This window comes from Malaya genurostris, chromosome 2 (genome assembly GCF_030247185.1).
Source record: "Malaya genurostris strain Urasoe2022 chromosome 2, Malgen_1.1, whole genome shotgun sequence".
NCBI lineage: Eukaryota > Metazoa > Arthropoda > Insecta > Diptera > Culicidae > Malaya > Malaya genurostris.
The window spans coordinates 199,409,993-199,428,122 of NC_080571.1; the positions used below are offsets into that span (position 1 = coordinate 199,409,993).

The 18,130-nt window shown below is 37.2% G+C and overlaps 1 protein-coding gene across 1 annotated transcript in view; it reads right to left on the bottom strand.

Annotated features, from left to right (window-relative positions):
- Nucleotides 1–16,711, bottom strand: part of LOC131426974 (protein ABHD13) — a 32,975-nt gene extending 16,264 nt beyond the window's left edge. Inside the window, exons 1-2 of the mRNA XM_058589810.1 lie at nt 16,266–16,711; nt 15,446–16,208 (exon numbers count right to left, since the gene is read on the bottom strand). Coding sequence (XP_058445793.1) covers nt 15,446–16,208; nt 16,266–16,419 — 917 coding nt within the window. The 5' untranslated portion in view covers nt 16,420–16,711. The remainder of the gene's footprint in view (nt 1–15,445; nt 16,209–16,265) is intronic.
- Nucleotides 16,712–18,130: the final 1,419 nt, after the last annotated feature.

Here is an 18,130-nt window from a genome sequence, read left to right on the forward strand (position 1 = left end):
TCGAGTGTTAGATGACGAATGATCGATTTTCGACCACGGTTCCCCTTTTATACGCAGTCAGTTGAAGATATGTGCCTGACTACCCCAAAATCGTCGTCCTTGCGCGAAAAACCCAAGCGAAAGTAAAGAGTTTTCCGCGTTGTTTTCAAATTTTGAGAAAACTTAATTTTTGAGTTGCTTGTGGCTATCTCACTCTGTTGAAAATTTTAATCTAAATTCCTTATCATATTTTTGATGAAATAGTGAAAAAAAAATGTTGCTGCCAATAATACAAGTCGAGATATTCACGATTAAGTTCTGCCATTCTTCCTTATGGCTAATTTTGAAAAGGCACCCCATAGTAAAGTAAGTCGTATTCACGACAAAATTAAACATAGACTCACTGAACAAATCAATCCATATTCATAATCTTTCTTAGATTCTATACTGGTCCTCAGAAACCATTTCCCATACCATTGTAATTTGTGCAAAATAGTCGTTGCAGCCATATGCCCAAAATCATATTTAAATGTTAAATGCCCAAAAATTATTTACCAAAAAAAATTAATTGAAATGTATTTTATTTGAATTTAAAATCAGCAAGCTCTTCAAATGACACCGTTTATTTCCAAATGTAGCACATACTTTCTACATACAAAATACCCAACCCCTTAACGTTTTCCTTTTCGTGTTTTGTTACTTTGCGATGGTTTAGCAGCTATAAAATGACAAATTTTCTCGTGGAAAATCGCAGTTTTCACTTTAAACAATCACCAAAAAAAAACAAAAAACAAAAAAAAATAAACATATCAAATAAAAATGTAGGGTCCAGAAAAACATGTACTACAACTATGTTACTTGTTTTTTGCCTTTCTCATATAGAAAGGTTATGCAATCACTGTGAAAACCGACTTTTGAACCAAGGCCCGGAGGGCCGAGTGTCATATACCATTCGACTCAGTTCGTCGAGTACGCAAAATGTCTGTGTGTGTATGTGCGTATGTGTGTATGTAACGTTTTTTTGCACTAACTTTTCTCGGAGATGGCTGAACCGATTTTCACAAACTTAGATTCAAATGAAAGGTCTTGTGGTCCCATACAAAATTCCTGAATATTATTTGGATCCGACTTCCGGTTCCGGAATTATGGGGTAAAATGTGCAAAAAATTGTGAAAATAAGTGCACTAACTTTTCTCAGAGATGGCTAAATCGATTTTCACAAACTTAGATTGAAATGAAAGGTCTTGAGGTCCCATAAAAAATTCCTGAATATTATTTGGATCCGACTTCCGGTTCGGAAGTTATGGGGTAAAATGTGCAAAAAAAAGAAAATATGTGTTCTAACTTTTCTCATAGATGGCGCGACCGATTTTTACAAACTTAGATTCAAATGTAAGTTCCTGTGGTCCCATGCGTTATTCCTTAATTTCATGCGGATCCGACTTCCGGATCCGGAAATATAGGGTAGTGTGTTAAAAATTGTATACCATCACTGAAAATGGGGAAAAACCTTAAAAAAATTTCTAAATCGACCTCAAATCTTTTCCAATTTGATGGTTTTTATCAGTTGACGGTCAAACAAATCTAATTCGGTTATTCTTTTAAGAATCGAAGAAAAATAATTTTGAAGAATACCACAGTATTATATATGATAGTATGATTGATATGAGAAAGGCATCATTTCACCACTAGGTGGATTAAAACAGGTTTTTTTTTATTTCTGATAATTTTGAGCTGAGATACAGTAGACACAGTAGATCATGATTTCTAAAACTCGTCCTACAAAATACTTCTTCACCGACTTATTTATCAATATTCTTCCACGAAAAAAAATACAAAATGTTTTTCGAATGAAAGCAAGACCAAAACGAATTTTATAAACCTTTTTGAAAAAAGAAATGAAAGTTCCCTTAAATTCCACAAAATCTTAGAATTTGAGCTCAAAACTTTTCCAATTTATTCTTTATGAACTAAGGCCATACGAACCGTTTTGGGTTACGCTGGTCCCTGAATACCGGTTACGAAAGTACCGTAAATAATGATCAAAACTCTAAAGTGGAACTCACTTCGACATCTCATGGAATGCTTAATCGATTGTCTTACGTTCAGATTCAAAGGAATAATTTTATGGTTTCTAACAATTTTTCTTATTGATCCGATTTGGATGTCCGAAATTAAAGGGTAATGAGTGATTGAAATTTCAAACTGTCATTCAAAACAATGGTCATTAAAATAATTTCATGAAAGCTATAACTTCATGCAAAAAACAAGTGCGAAATGATAAAAAAGGATTTAACTGTTGAAAAAAAAAACATCATTTTTGAAGAATATTCACAACTTTTTGACATTTTTTGCGCATTTTACCACTTTGCTCCAGAACCGAAAATAGGATCTGGATAAAATTGAATAACATTGTAACATAACCTAACAACTGACATTTGCTAATCTCAAAGAACTAATTCGAATGGTATATGGCGATCGATTCGAAAGTTGATTTTCTCAGCGATTGCATAACCAAAGGCAAAAAGGTTTCACGTCACTGCGCAAAATGTCATGAAGAAGGATGCACGATCTTCGAAGTATCTGTTGTCGCTGTGTTAGTGTCTTTTCCGTGCACATGAGTTACTGCACAGATTCAAGAAGAAAAGGAATTACTCAGCTCAGGTATGACATTTGTTTGTTTAATAAAAAATCCCATCCGAAAGTATATCGTTATCTCATTGTATTGAAAAACACAAGCGAATCTCCATTCCTCAATCTTTAGTTTTCACTTACAACGAACTGTTACATCTGCTATATTGTCACATAAGCAGTGCACAACTAGTCAATTTTGTCACGAGACGCCACTGCAATTATTGTTAAAAAAAAACTGCAAATTTTAACAAAAGACGAAAATGATAGAGTTCTGGCTGACAAAAAGACCTTTCATTTGCAAGTCCGATCAAAATCGGTCCAGCTATCGCTAAGATCTACGCCTCTTTATTCGATACACACATACAGACACACAAAGCCATTTACTTAGTTCATCGATCTGAATCGACGTATTTGATTTGGGGTACATATCCCCACTTATACAGGTGTAATCTGTATCGGAGTGCACCAACCTCGAAAACGAAAATCTCAAAATGGATAGGGCGAAAATGGAATTATTGTGAGTAAATGAAATGTTTTGGTCTCGTTGATATCTAGCAACTGTTTTGTAAATGAAAAAGATTAATCCTGAGTAGTTTTAAGATATTTGTTTCTTTATATATCGTAACTTATACAACACATTCTTGAAATTGATGGTTTCAAGACTCATCACTCTGAAATTCAGGAACCGCCAGTCAAAAAATTAATAGCAATAATATGAGAAAGGCCCATCCCAAATATACTACAACTTACTATTACTACTACAATTTAGCGAGTTCTTATAAATTGGTAGGATAACGGCACCCCCATTCATCTTAGCTCAAGTAGTCATTTCATATACGAAAACTATAAGTGTGAGATCTGCTGTCTCTGTTGGATAGATTGATAGTAAGAGTTTTCATTCGAGTTTGCTAGAGCCGGAGCGAACGCATTGTATTAGATTTTATCACAATTCGTTGATTGACTCTACTAATGGGATGACTATTAGTACACGGAACGACCGAAATTAGCTCTGCGCCTAATTCGTATTACTGTTTTTGAATTAGTTGATTTTAACAACAAAATTTTAAAAATAACTATAAAATTAGTTAAAATTGACAGTTTACTTTGCTGAAAAAATCTCTTATTTTTAGAGAATGTGTTTAGTTGGCGAATATTCTAGACACAAACCAGCAATATTTCAATCCAACACGAAATTCTCATTGACAACTAATTTCGTTATTAAAATCAGAAAATTGGTTTCTATTTATCTATCACCGTCATTACTGAAGGACAGCACAAAGAAAACAAAAATGAAATTGGTTTTATTAACAAGTTTATTAGCCAAAAACTCATGAGAAGTGTCAAAGCAAAACAATCCATTAAAAAGCTAAAAGGGACAGTCTTGTTGAAACTGCTTGCAAATTGTTTTGATGTTTTTCGCATGTGTTACGATATATCCGTATATAAATTTCCAAACCGATGTTTGTTGTTTTTACGCGGAACAGTGAAGTGAGTTTCGAATGTTGCACTCTAATAGTATATGTCAAATAAAGTATTTTGTATCTTTCAATCTTCCGACTATGCCGTCCGGTGTTCTACTTGTATTCGGATTTTGTTTTCCGAGTGCTCAAAGTTTTCAGTGAATGAGTCGATTTCGCGAAGTCGAATGAAGAAAACAGTGATTTAGAAGTAAAATGTTCAAAAAGAAGTTTATGTTTCGCTTATGTCTTTTTCTCCAATACAACATCGTATTTATACCTGTCAATATAGAAAAGATAACCGCGACAGAAAGTAGTAGTGTGCCATCTAGTGGCTAGTAGTCATTACGGTGTTAACGTTTTTTTCGGTGACAGAGCGCCATATAGCTGCGAATTGCAGAAACCAATTCAACCATTTATGTTGGTTGAAAACAACGTTTTATTTCTCTAATTCAACTAAAAAATGGATATGAATTGTGCCTTAGCTAAGAAATGAGAGCACGTTTAATTGGTGAATTCAACTAAAAAAATAGCCATTTCAACAAATATTTTATTATTATTAAGGGAACTAGAATTAGAAAATCTAAATTAGCAAAAGTAAGACTTTTTTAGTTGTCTCAAAAAATAACTAACTAAAATCAGAAAATCAACTAATTTTTTCGCCAAAATGCTGATTTCGGTCTTTCCGTGTACAATAGCCTGTACTTTTGATATTTACATTTACTAATATTTGTAAATATTTACAAAAGGAACACAATCATCTATAGCATTTTTTTTATCTGAGAGCCCCTTCCAAAACGACGTTTCGCGCGTTTCAAGTTTCGTAAAATAATCGATTCGTGCATCGTATGTTCAGTAGGAAGTACATATCAACATATAACACGATGAAGCTTTGAAGCATTTGCGGTATTCGGTTACCCAGAGTAATAAAAGCAAGATAATTTTATTTAAAAAAAGCATTTACTAACAAACTAGTAAAACATGTTTTGATCAATAACCAAACAGTCACACACGGACGGTCTCTAATGCTTATGCTAATACAATAAAATTAGAGATCAATCCAATTACGCCCATTATTATAGCGGAACATATTCAATGATAGCTGACAAATCGAATTCACCACTCATAATACTGAATATAGGAAAGAGAAACCAAATTATCTCAAAGAATATAATTATTATGAAGGTGGCTTGAAGATTGGTAATAAAAGTGCTCATAAAAATTAAATCAAAATTCCAATACATGTAACCTAATGAACGTATACAAAAACAAGCAATTATTCCATATATTCGTTATTAGATAAGGTAACCGAAGAGCCAAATCCTCCATTGTCAATTTGAATGACAATGGAATGGTGAGATTAATTACGGGATTTAATGAGAAGAATGCTTTGTGGCAAATGGAATTTTAAATCAGGCTCTACAGAGGAATGTCGTAAAACTTTTGACTCAACAAGGACGCACAAAGCACACACCCTATCCCGCACACCTCTGTTTGCCAATGCCGTCCCTCAATTTGCATAAATTTAAAGCCCTACATTGAAAAACACATACGCCGGCCTCCGGTTCAGTCTTTCGTCTTTTCAGACGATCGAGCAAAGACAATGTGCTGTGTTGGATATCCTTTTAATTATGTATAAAAATTTCATTAGCCATCATTTAACCATTTTGGGAGTGCAACCCTTCCCATAGGGAATCTGTGCTCTCATAATGTTGAGTTCGTTCGAGCAGCCATCTAGACCCGGCAAAGCACGTATATGTTTAGCGTCCCAATTTCCGTCAAAGTTGGACAGCAGTATGTCAACCATTACACCCTTTGTGCATGAACTTACTCAGCTACTTATTGGGCACCAATATGGAAAATAGAAAGCACCGGTGATGCCAGCAAGACACATTGTACCAAAAGGTATCAGTTTTGTTAGTGGCTCTTTATGAAATGCGAAAAATAAATGAGAGATTGACATTTCGATTAACAGTATAGATTTTTTAACTTCATTCAACTAAACTGTCAGCTACCAGTACTTTACATTATTTACCGTTTTTCGAATATTAAGAAAACTAAGTAGGCTGGAAGCACTTACCGACCCGCCGACCGAATCCACACTGTATCCTAAATTTCCAAAGTACAACAGACACGTACAAAACTTTACGCTTCTCGGTTTCCAGCAAAAGTGTCAACATGAAGGTTGAAAATGTCGCCTCCGCCAAAGCCTAAGCGATATGTTTCACGCCGAAAAATAATGAAAAGGGGTTTTCCCTGGTGAGCAATGATAATGTTCTCCTTACCCATTAATTTGAAGGCAAACGGAGCATTCGGGAGCTAGACACAGTGAGCACATCTCATATGTCTAAACCCTCACATCTTTTCGTACTCGGCGGTAGTTGATACGATCGGAAAACATCGTACGACGGAAGAAGATTATCCTACATTCACAGTACGTAATGCGGACTGTAAGTTATATCGACTTGACTTGGTTACACTTGTACTCATGAGTGTGTCGGTGCCTGCACTCATTTTCCGTATCCAGCAAATGGTGATTACATCATAAATCAGGGGCAATTAAAAAATCATGAATCAAATTTTGAAAATAAGGTCTGCCAGGCAGCATTATGTCGTACGTTTACTAAAACGAGACAGGACTATATTCAAATTGCAGCTAGCAAGGTCGGTGTTACACCCGGACTCGGCATCCAGCTTTGTAATTCAATACATTTGAAACGCATTAATTTCTTAAATTGAAAGAAAGATATTACATTAATCTGATTGAAGGCTGGTCCACTCAGAAGCCGGATACATCAAAGACGGGTGGGTAATGTCAGAGACATAATCGAATAACGTGAATACGAATCAACCTGATATGCATCTATTAAACTTCGGAATATCGAATATCGTTCTCACTAGTTGATGGATTGTGTTAATTGTGCCACCTTTACTTCTTCGCTTTCGGAATCGTCAGTGCTGTGAAATTTTTCATTTAATTTCATTCAATTAAAATCGACTGCACACATCAGTTGTCAGTTAACTGTGCTATACTTCATACTCAATACTTCCACCGCTTACTGGCGCGATGCATGTACTTCTTCATTCGTTATACCGTCAATTGAAACTCAGTTAAACCGTCGTCAGTTTCTCCCTTCAAATAACAAGCATCGTTTTCAATTGATTGAGAGAGCGTCTATCAGATGAACTCCTAACTGAATATTCAGTTGAATATCTTGACATAAATGAATAAATGAACGATAAACCATTCTTGATAACTGAAATAACAATCACGGAATGTACTTAAATTTATTGTTTTCTATTCCAACCTTCATTTTGAATTCTTCGGAATACGTTCTCTATGCATACCAAAAATTCGGAAAATATTTATTCATACTTGCTAGTGAAAATTGTTAACTAAATGACCTTTTGTTTACTATACCTGTCGGAATACTTTTCTGTCATTGAGCTTATGTTCATGCCTATAAGGTTTTTTACCGTCATTTCTAACCTCAATCGGATGAACACATTTTGACAGTTCAGCAGTGCTGTTTGTAAACAGAGATTTTTTTGTTCATCTGTTTACAAATTCAGTGAGACCATTTACGGTCCATATTGCCTAAATAAAGTTTTAAAACATTTGTTCACGATTGGATACGGTTTGTTTTTGAGATTTATTAAATAAAAGTGACTAGTTGCAGTGTGTAAAGATTATTGTTTAAGATGTGTTCTTCGATTTTTGTTCAAGCTTGTTTGTTAACAGTGCCGCTGAACCGTCAAGGATGAATGCTTGTTCATTTGTGATGTCACGATAAAAAATCTAATTAGGTTTTACACGAGCTAGGTTTTGCACGATGGCCACTCAAATGAACTAACGATGAACTGCCGATGAATCAAGTTCATCTTTTGACAGCTATCAGTGGTTTGTTTACATATCTATTAGCACGTATTCAAATTAGAATGAACGCAATGAACACATAAACAAACCGCTGATAGCATAACATAACCTCACAAAATGAACAGAATGAACTTTTTTTGACAGCCGCCGGTGGTTTGTTTACAGTTTAAAAGTTCATCAGAGATTCATCGTTTGAGTTTGACAAATTGCCAGTCGCCTCACACTAAACAGATTTATACAAATATCGCTCCTTGATGCTGGAAACGCATACAGGGCAATCTTTTTAATTCTTTTCACTGTGGAACAAACCACCGCCCGGCAGCTGTCAAAGATGAGCTTGATTCATCGGCAGTTCATTTGTGTCGTCATCGTGTAAAGCCTAATTCATTCGAACTTGTTCATTTCCAGCAGCTGAGACAGTAAAACAGATAGATTTATGGGCGCTTGAAACGGAGCTAGCGAAACTTCAAATGACTAGACATGGTTATCAGTGGCGCCGCGTCCTCAACTGCATCCTCACCCACTTTCAATTATTTTGTAAATTCTTCATTCGATGAAACTATTTTTAGATGGTACCGACCAATAATGAGCTTTTTTTTCAGAGCACAATATGCACAAATTCACCCTAAACTGCTGGTCAAGAGAGATGGTCGGTTTTCGGCAATTTGTACTCGAAGCCCGACCCGAACCCGAACCCGACGGGTATTCGTCAGATTCGGGTACAGACAAAGATATGTAGTCGGGTGTTTTAAGGTTTCGGGACTTTTTTCGGGTTCGGGTCAGGTACGGGTATATTTTTATCTTTCTATCGGGTACATGTCGTGTTCGGGTTTGAAAGAAAAAATTATTTCCTTTTATAAAATTTTTACGTAAACGACATCGATAAATGTATCAACACATCTTGCACGCTAAGACAACTTGCCGACGACAGCGTTGTGTCTATTATAGGACCCAAAGCTGGCGATCTGCAAGGGCCGTTACAAGATACTCTAGCCAACTTATCAACATGGGCTCTTCAACTGGGTATCGAATTCTCTACGGAGAAAACTGAGCTAGTTGTAATTTTGAAGAAGCGAGAACCAGCCCAATTACAGCTTCAACTAAGGGGTGAAACCATAGCTCAGGTCTTCACATTCAAATATCTCGGGGTATGGTTCGACTCCAAAGCCACCTGGGGATGTCACACTAGGTATCTGAAACAAAAATGCCAGCAGGGAATTAACATTTTTTATTCATACAATAACCGGATCATGGTGGGGTGCCCACCCAGGAGACCTGATCAGGTTGTACCAAACAACGATATTGTCCGTTATGGAATATGGATGCTTCTGCTTCCGATCCGCCGCAAACACCCATTTCATCAAGCTGGAAAGAATTCAGTATCGTTGTTTGCGTACTGCCTTGGGTTGCATGCAATCGACTCGTACGATGAGTCTCGAAGTGCTCGCGGGCGTCTTACCGTTGAAAAATCGATTCTGGGATCTCTCATATCGATTGCTAATCCGATGCGATATCTTGAATCCGATGGTGATTGAAAACTTCGAAAGGCTTGTCGAGCTCAATTCTCAGACCCGTTTTATGTCCTTGTATTTTGATTACATGGCTTAGAATATTAATCCTTTTTCGTTTGATTCCAACCCTGCTCATTTCTTGGATACTTTTGATTCTGCTGTGTTTTTCGATACATCCATGAAAAAAGAGATTCATGGAATTCCGGATCACGTACGCCCTCAAGCGGCCCCTAATATTTTTAATAGCAAATTTAGAACAGTCAACTGTGAAAAGATGTTTTATACTGACGGATCAAACATCAACAAGTCCACAGGCTTCGGTATCTTCAATCAAAACATCACCGCTTCGTACAAACTCAGTGATCCGGCTTCAGTTTACGTCGCAGAATTAGCTGCTATTCAGTACACCCTCGAAATCATTGAAACCTTGCCCGAAGACCATTACTTCATCGTCACGGACAGTCTGAACTCAATAGAAGTTCTCCGGGCAATGAAGCCAGGAAATTATCCCTTATATTTCCTGGGGAAAATACGGGAGCACTTGCGAACTTTATCTGAACGGTCTTCTACAATATCGTTAGTCTGGGTCCCTTCGCACTGTTCCATTCCGGGCAATGAAAAGGCAGACTCACTGGCTAAGGTGGGCGCATTACAAGGTGACATTTATGAAAGACCAATCTGCTTCAATGAATTTTTCAGTATTTCTCGTCAAAAAACTCTCGAAAGTTGGCAAATTTCATGGACAAATGACGAACTGGGACGATGGCTACACTCCATTATCCCTAAGGTATCGACGAAATCTTGGTTCAAGGGGGTGAACGTGAGTCGTGATTTCATTCGCGTTATGTCACGGCTCATGTGAAATCACTATACATTCAACGCACATCTCCGGCATATCGGGATCGTGAAGAACGGGCTCTGCACCTGTGGCGACGGTTATCAGGATATCGAGCATGTCCTGTGATCGTGCGTAGAGTATCGCGACGCCAGGTCGGAGCTACTGGAATCTCTCAGGCCCCGAGGTAGACCGCCTGAGGTTCCGGTTCGGGATGTGTTGGCGAGTCGGGATAGTTCATATATGCTTCTCATATATCATTACCTTAAACACATTAATATACAAGTGTAATCTGTTACATCTTGCTTTGAAAGTTCCTTCTATTTATCGACGTTGTTTCAACTGTGGCTAAGAATAATCTTCACCTGCAGGTTCGACACTAACTTCTGCCGATTCTCCCGATTTCTCATCTGTCCACCATATTCATCGGAACTAACAAGATCTTTTTGCTGTCACTAACCTTTTCGCTTCCCCCCTCCCCGCCTCTTCACCATCACGATGTCAACTAATTAGATCTCAGTCGTTTTTAGTCATTTCATTCCCATATTCCCTTTTTATTCCGTTTTCTGCAATATTTACTTCTCTATATTTTTTTTCATTTTCTTTCGTAACAACACCATCATCGCCCGCTCTAGTTTATCAACAGCATGCAGGCCACCCGCCGGGTATTCGTAGCCTGGGGGAGTTTCCCGCGGACCGAAAAATGCGGCCAACATTGATACATACCAACGTCATCTGGAAGACTCTCATGATATATTCAATCCACCGGCCGGTGCTGATTCAATCCACCGGCCGGTCGCCAGCTGAAGGCTGGATCTGCCAAAGTCGACCACTGCGACCCCAACACGACATTACCTAATGATACAACCCTAGTTTTAAGTTAGTCGTTAATTAAAATTTAAAAAAAACCCTTGGCATCTTAGAGCTTAAGCAGTGTGCCCTAAACATTATATTATTGAATAAAAAAATTAATTTCGGGTTCGGGTCGGCTACGGCAAAAAGTTTGTTTTATTTTCAATCGGGCTCGAGCACTTTGCCTTGTGCACTGAAATTGCGAGTGTAGTTGTGTTAGTCTCTTTTCCGTGCACATGAGTTACTGCACAGATTCAAGAAGATAAAAAGTTTGCTATTCTCTTAGTCTCGTTTGGCTCTGTTAAAACTTGTATGTACACTTTCAGGAGAGGCTTCAGAGGCTTATGCTTATGGCAGTTCAAAACAAATTGCTGTCTTAGTTACAACGTCGCAGTTTTATTGATTTTATTTATTGGTTATTTACAGATTTGCTCGACGTGCAGAACGCCGAATCCTTCTATTGTATCGATAATACGATATAAGTTTTATAAAAACTTCTCATCCAAAAGTATATCGTTTTTGCCTTTTTCATATAGAAAGGCTATACAATCACTGTGAAAACCGACGTTTGAATGAGTATCAAAACTTTCAAACTATCATACAGAATGACGCAAAATTGGTAATGCTGGTATGGAAGAAGAAAACGCCACCGCCTAGCACACAGTGCGCTTTGTTCAATTTTGTACAGCGTGAAGGGTTGCCACATTTAAATCTATATTAACTTAATCTAGCTGTTTACGAAACGTGATGGTAGTTTATGTCGTAACCAGAGCTTCAAATTGTCACGCATTCTCAATGAAGGAAACCATTCCAACAGTCTGATTTTGAATGTTTTACTGTCTCATTCGCAAATGACCGGCACCAGAACAAACGAAGATAGATGAAGCATTTTCGTTTCTCATCGAAAAAATGAGAGAGTATAATTGCAAACGTCACTCTTTCCTCTGTGACAAGACGAAACCAAACTAACGTCTTCAGGTAGCAACAGCAGAATTTCAATTCTCATTCTTTCATCGATGTATTGAAAATCTGTGACACTTGGCTATAAAAAGCGACTAAAATATGGCAAATCGAAGTAATTACATCCCAGAACTTCTTTGGAAACCATAACTGCTACAAATTCTAGCACCAACAGTTAAAACTTATTGTGAAACCTTTTTCTGTCGTTTTCAATTCTCACAGCTTTGGTTGAATATCGACACTGCATACTATGGGATTTTCACTGAAAACTGCAAATGACTGAAAGGGCAGATGAAAGAAAAAACACAATTTTGAAACTACTCTCCCGCTAATGTCAATGACTGGACATGGATTTCGTTCTCATAGTTTGCAAGCGAAGCTGAGAGTGCAGTAATTTCTTGCCATTTTCGTCTATTTTTCAGTCAATGAAAATGACTTTTATTAGCTTTGGTCGTGACCTTCCACACATTAAACTCCTTTATCATTTCATTAAGTCCATTAGAGTCCAAATTTCATTTTTATTTTATGTTAGACACCTTCCTCTTCCATGAGTTCAACCAATAGTTAGCTATCTTACGTTGAATAAAAGTGATGAACCGATACAAACAAACCTGAAATAGTTATAAGATCATGTACAAAATAAATGTTTTTTTAAATGTAATTTATAGTAGCAAATCGCTTGATAAAAACAGAGTTTGATCTAACTAATGAATACCGACAAACTAAAATAATATTCGAAATATATTAGGTTTAAAATACTATGAATCGTGGTTGCTACGGCAAAGAAAAACTTATGTATATGAAAAAAATCCCATGAGGATAGTTTGTTGGTTCTTAAAAGAACCTACGAGTAGATAATGTTGAATATATTCAATAGCCACTGATTTGTTGATAAAATGCCTTTCTCATATTACTTATATTTTCAAAAATACCGCTAGAAAATTCTGTCAAGAAATTTTTTTTTCAAATTTGAATAAAATTAGAAACTTTCTTTGAGTATAAACTATCATAAACTTTTCAATTTGTAAACAGTTATGTCAAGTTAATAAGAATTATTTTTTATTTTGCATCGGTGCACTAAATGACGGTTCGAAATTTTAAACACACTTCACCCTATAATTTCCGAACTGGAAGTCGTACCCGGATGAAATTCAACAGATTATAGGACCTTTCATTTGAACCTAAGTTTTAGAAAATCGGTCACGCCATCTCGGAGAAAATTGAGTAAGTTTCGTTTTAGAGTTTTTGACCACCATTTCCGGAACCGGTGTTGCCGGAGTCTATTTGTTAAGTATGCAACTAAGTATGCGAGTTGTGAGCCAAATCCCGAAAAACTTTACCCTTTTTTGCATGGTCACTCTAAATGAAGATGTGCAATTTTAAACACAGTTTTCTTCAATTCCAATAATCTTTATTTTCTTTTACTTGTTTGAACATAATATATATTTGATTTTTCAAGCGATTTAGATATTTCTCGACATCTTGGATAATTTTTATGTTTGAATGGAAATGGGGCTCGAACATACGACAACTGTAATACCAGCGGCCTTTGCATTGAACCGCCAACCCGGACAAAGTAACTCCAACTCGATTAGTTGGAGCAGTATCATTATAGTTGAATATTTTTATAACGAGTACAATTTAGAAGAAAAATCTATATAATTCTCAATTAGGCCCTAAAAAGGGTCATTTTAAAGTCAAACTACAGCACAGGATTGTCTGCTGTTAAACATAGTAGTGATTCGCTTGCCATCTGATCATATTACCGATGACATGAATAGGTCTCCTCCTTGACTTACTGGAGTTCATCATCTTCATCGTCATTGATGTACTCGTCATAATTTCTTGATTATTGTTTAACTGAAAGCTTAGTACGCTTAGTTTAAAAAAAATCGTACTTTTTTGTGTCATCAACTATATGGAGGTTGGACATTTTTATCTTTCATTATCCTGTCTTTATATCAGCATCGTATTCAACAAATATGACACACCGGTAACAGACATTCGTGCCTGTGTCGCGATTCTGTTTTCTTCAAAACTGTAGAAAACTCGGACTAATGTGTGCTCGGTGCCGATGAACTCGCTGGTGTTTTCAAAATCAAGCTTCGGTATTGGTTTTCGTTCTCTTTATCGCGTGTACGAAATCGAACATCACACACAGAGTACTTCGTTCGTAGAGGCAGTGTTGTGTTTTCTTGATCCCGTACCACCGCATGTACGTTCCAATGCGCTTTATAAGACGGTTTAAAATTTTGGACACCTTGTAATTTCGGAACCGGAAATCCAATCCGGATGAAATTCAGAAGTTATATATGGAATCATAACCTAAGTGAAGCTAAGTTTGAACCGGCCAAACGTGTGTTTGTTACATTTTATAATTTGTGACCACTATTTCCGGGGCTTCCAACAAGGCCTATCGATTGGAACTGATTTGAGCCCCCTAACAAGCCCATTTTTCTATGTTTTTCGTCACTGCTCTGTGTAACTGCTTTAAATGTTCAACACTCTTAATCCTGTAATTCCGGAACCGGAATACGGATCCAGATAAAATTTAGAAGTTTTATATAAGACCATTAAACCATTCCTTTGAATCTAGCTTTGTAAAAATCGGTCGCGCCACCTCTGAGCAAAGTAATTTGAAATTGGAACTTTTACACTTACCACCCTGTTATTTCGAAACCGAAGGTCGGGTCAACATTAAATTTAGGAATTGGGATGGAATGAAGATTATAAGATCTTTTATTTGTCAGATCCAAACAAAACTCAAGAATTTTCAATGGGAATTTTTTAAAAACTTTTATTTCAATCTTAGTTTGTGAAAATCGGTTCAGCCATACCACATATGCATACAAAGCTTTACAAATGCGCATAAAATCGTGTTTGGACTTTCTGGGACACACCATATCATTTTTCGGAGAACCGAATTATGCCTGTTCCGTGCTTATTTTTATGGAATTCGCAATATCTTATTATCAAATATTACGAATTCCATAAAAAATTGGTTAAATATGTTGATTCTTTATAAAACTCTAAGTGGATAAATGCATTAGATAAGTCAAATACATTACGATTTCGTCAGTATAGACTAGAAAGTAATTCATGACTTTACATGAGTACTTGCGACCATTTCACTATCGTACTTTCTGGAACATAGGTAAAGCCAATGTTTTAAGTTGAACAATTTCCTTGCGAGAAATACGCATAATAATTATTATTTGATGCTTTCGAGCATTTCTTTTATATGTACATATAAAATTAGACAATAGTGTTAAGTTTAAAAACGTGGTCAAATAAACCAACCAAACTGTGCATGTCTATTACGATTGATCTAATCACTTACCCACTGATGGCCCAGGTATCGTTGTGAGATCCCCCGACGATTTGCAGCATCTGCTTACGCGTGCTGCCACAGCGAGTATGCATCATCGCCATCATCTTTGGAGGCACTAAAGTATCTGCTAGGCCCGAAATGAACAAAATAGGTGCCGAGATAAACTGGACCTTGTGCACCGAAAGAAACTTATTCCGATAACAGCAAAGAGGCAAATAACGAATACTAGGGTGTATTAATTCCACTGCCATATCAGGAATGCTTGTAAAAGTATTCTCCACCATCACTCCCATTAGTTTCGAGCCGTACACCGCATCGGCTGCTAGGTCGATAGCCACAGCTCCTCCCAACGATCGCCCAAACACAACAATTTGGCTGTGGTCCAAATCGTGCCGACTGAACAAATGGTCTACCACTTCTCGAGCGTCCGAGAAGAATCCTCTCTCATTTGGAGTGCCATCGGAAAGACCGTAACCCCGATATTCTACCATTAGAACGTTACACTGTAGACTATGAAAAAATCCGCTGGAGTTTTGTAACCGGTGACCCATATTACCGGCGTTTCCGTGGAAATAAACAATCGTTGGAACATAGCGACCTTTATCGCCTAGGTGCCGTATCCAGAAAGAATGAAGTGACACTCCATCTCTTGTTTTCAAATGCAATGCTTCGTAGGGCATACCATGCATCGATGGTACGGGAATGAATATACGGGAATTGGCTGGCAAATCAGGATGATACAGTAGATTATCTTGTGCGTGATACAGTATTCCTAAAAAAAGACATAAACAATGTACCAAATCACAACTTATCAAACTTTATCACTTACCTGAGATGGCGAACAGCAGTAGTAGAAACGCAAAAAACCCTCCATAGACAATGTAGATAACAAAGGCAGTCAACAGAGCTGCTCCACTGGCCGCCCAGATTCGCATTGCGATACCGGCCAATGCCCTAACAATTTTACAATCTCGAAAGGCCATAGTAGCTATGTTGCTTATTCGCCGGTTTGTACCGAAACAATAGTAATGTGAATTATTGAATAACGTAAAAAATCCTCTGGATCTTCGGTTGGCGATGTAGGTTGGTATCCGAATCGCTACTCGATTGTACCCTTAGTTTTATCCCTTCTTGGTTGACCAGATTTAGGAGCCATTGAAATGGGTTGTATGATTCCGCTAGATTTTTCGATAACTCGAATTTGTAATCCTATATTTTGAAAATAATTTAACAAGTAATTTCACCATACAAATAATAGAATTGGATTTGTTTTGATTATTTTTCGTTTCTGTCATTGCTGATCAGGGATGCCATGAGAATTTTTAAAATTTTTATATATCAAGCACTAACCCAGTAAATCCGAACATCGGACGCATCGTGCAAGAATGCTTTTGATTGCGTTTCGAGCTTACATAGTGCATCGGTAGAACAAAAGAATGAAGATATACCAAAGCAGAGAGCGGATGTCTGATACTCGGGGGATGGAATATATCGGGCAAACTACCTCTATGATGGAAACAAATGTTTAACAATCTTTCACACCCTATCGGGAAGACGTCGGCTCGAAAATGTCTTGTTTGATATTCCTTCGCTCTGTTTCTCTAGCGATACATAATGTAAACATAAAGCTTTTTTAGGTCAGCGCGGTTGATGCAAATGGTGCAGAATTGTCCGATGACGGGCCGATCGAAGCGCTACGATCGGCCCTATATCGTGCACAATCGGTCCGATGATCGGACTTATGCGGGTCTACAAATTTCACTGGGAACGGATGATACGTTTTTACGGTTCGAAAGAGTAAAATATGCACGAATTGGAAGATTTGAGAACATTTCTCAATGGACATTAAAAACTTTCTATTTTGACTGATGAATCTTCAGCAATTTCTTCAATACATATCGAATCATGCCGGTGTAAAGAGTTAAAAGAATTGTAGATTGTATCATACAAATCGAAAGTAATCAAAGAAAAACTTTCAAGCATATACTTGACGTTCTCTAGAGATTAGCTATATTTTGTGAAATCAACGTCAACAATTAGAAAAGAAACAATTGCGAACCAATACGAATCTTTACCTCTCCGTGAAATTCTGTAACTTTACAGACAAAGTTACCAATCTGGCATCCCACAATATTATACATTGGAGTGCGTTCTCATATAGGCTCACAAACAGAAAATAAATAAAAATAATCACATCATACACTCAAATAAAAACTCACGTTCGATTCACTTGAAAAATCACGTAGAATGGTTTCAAATGTCAAATTGAATATTTTACGTGACGAAAATGAATGTTATACGAACATCCCCTAGAATGAATAGAGTCATCACATAAGGTTTACGTGAATTGATCAAACGTCAAACAATCTACGTGAATTTCCAGTGTAAAAAACTCGATTCTTAAAATGGTGAGCAGTGGCCCTCCAAGTGTAAGTAGTGTAAATATTTGCGAGAAAAGTTATTTAATTACAATTTTTACTCCATCGACCGGACAATTCCAGAATGAAAGTATCCATGTGTTCAACTGGACCGAGTGCCTGCGTGAGTCCGGAAGTTTACTCGCTCCTGCCGAATGCTTCAAACAGGCCGTCGGTATGAAGCTAGAGACACTGGAACCATGTAATGCGACTTCAACCTGCATCGGTAGTGTTGTGGGAGTTCTTGGATCTCGACTTCGGCTTCGGTTGGATGGCA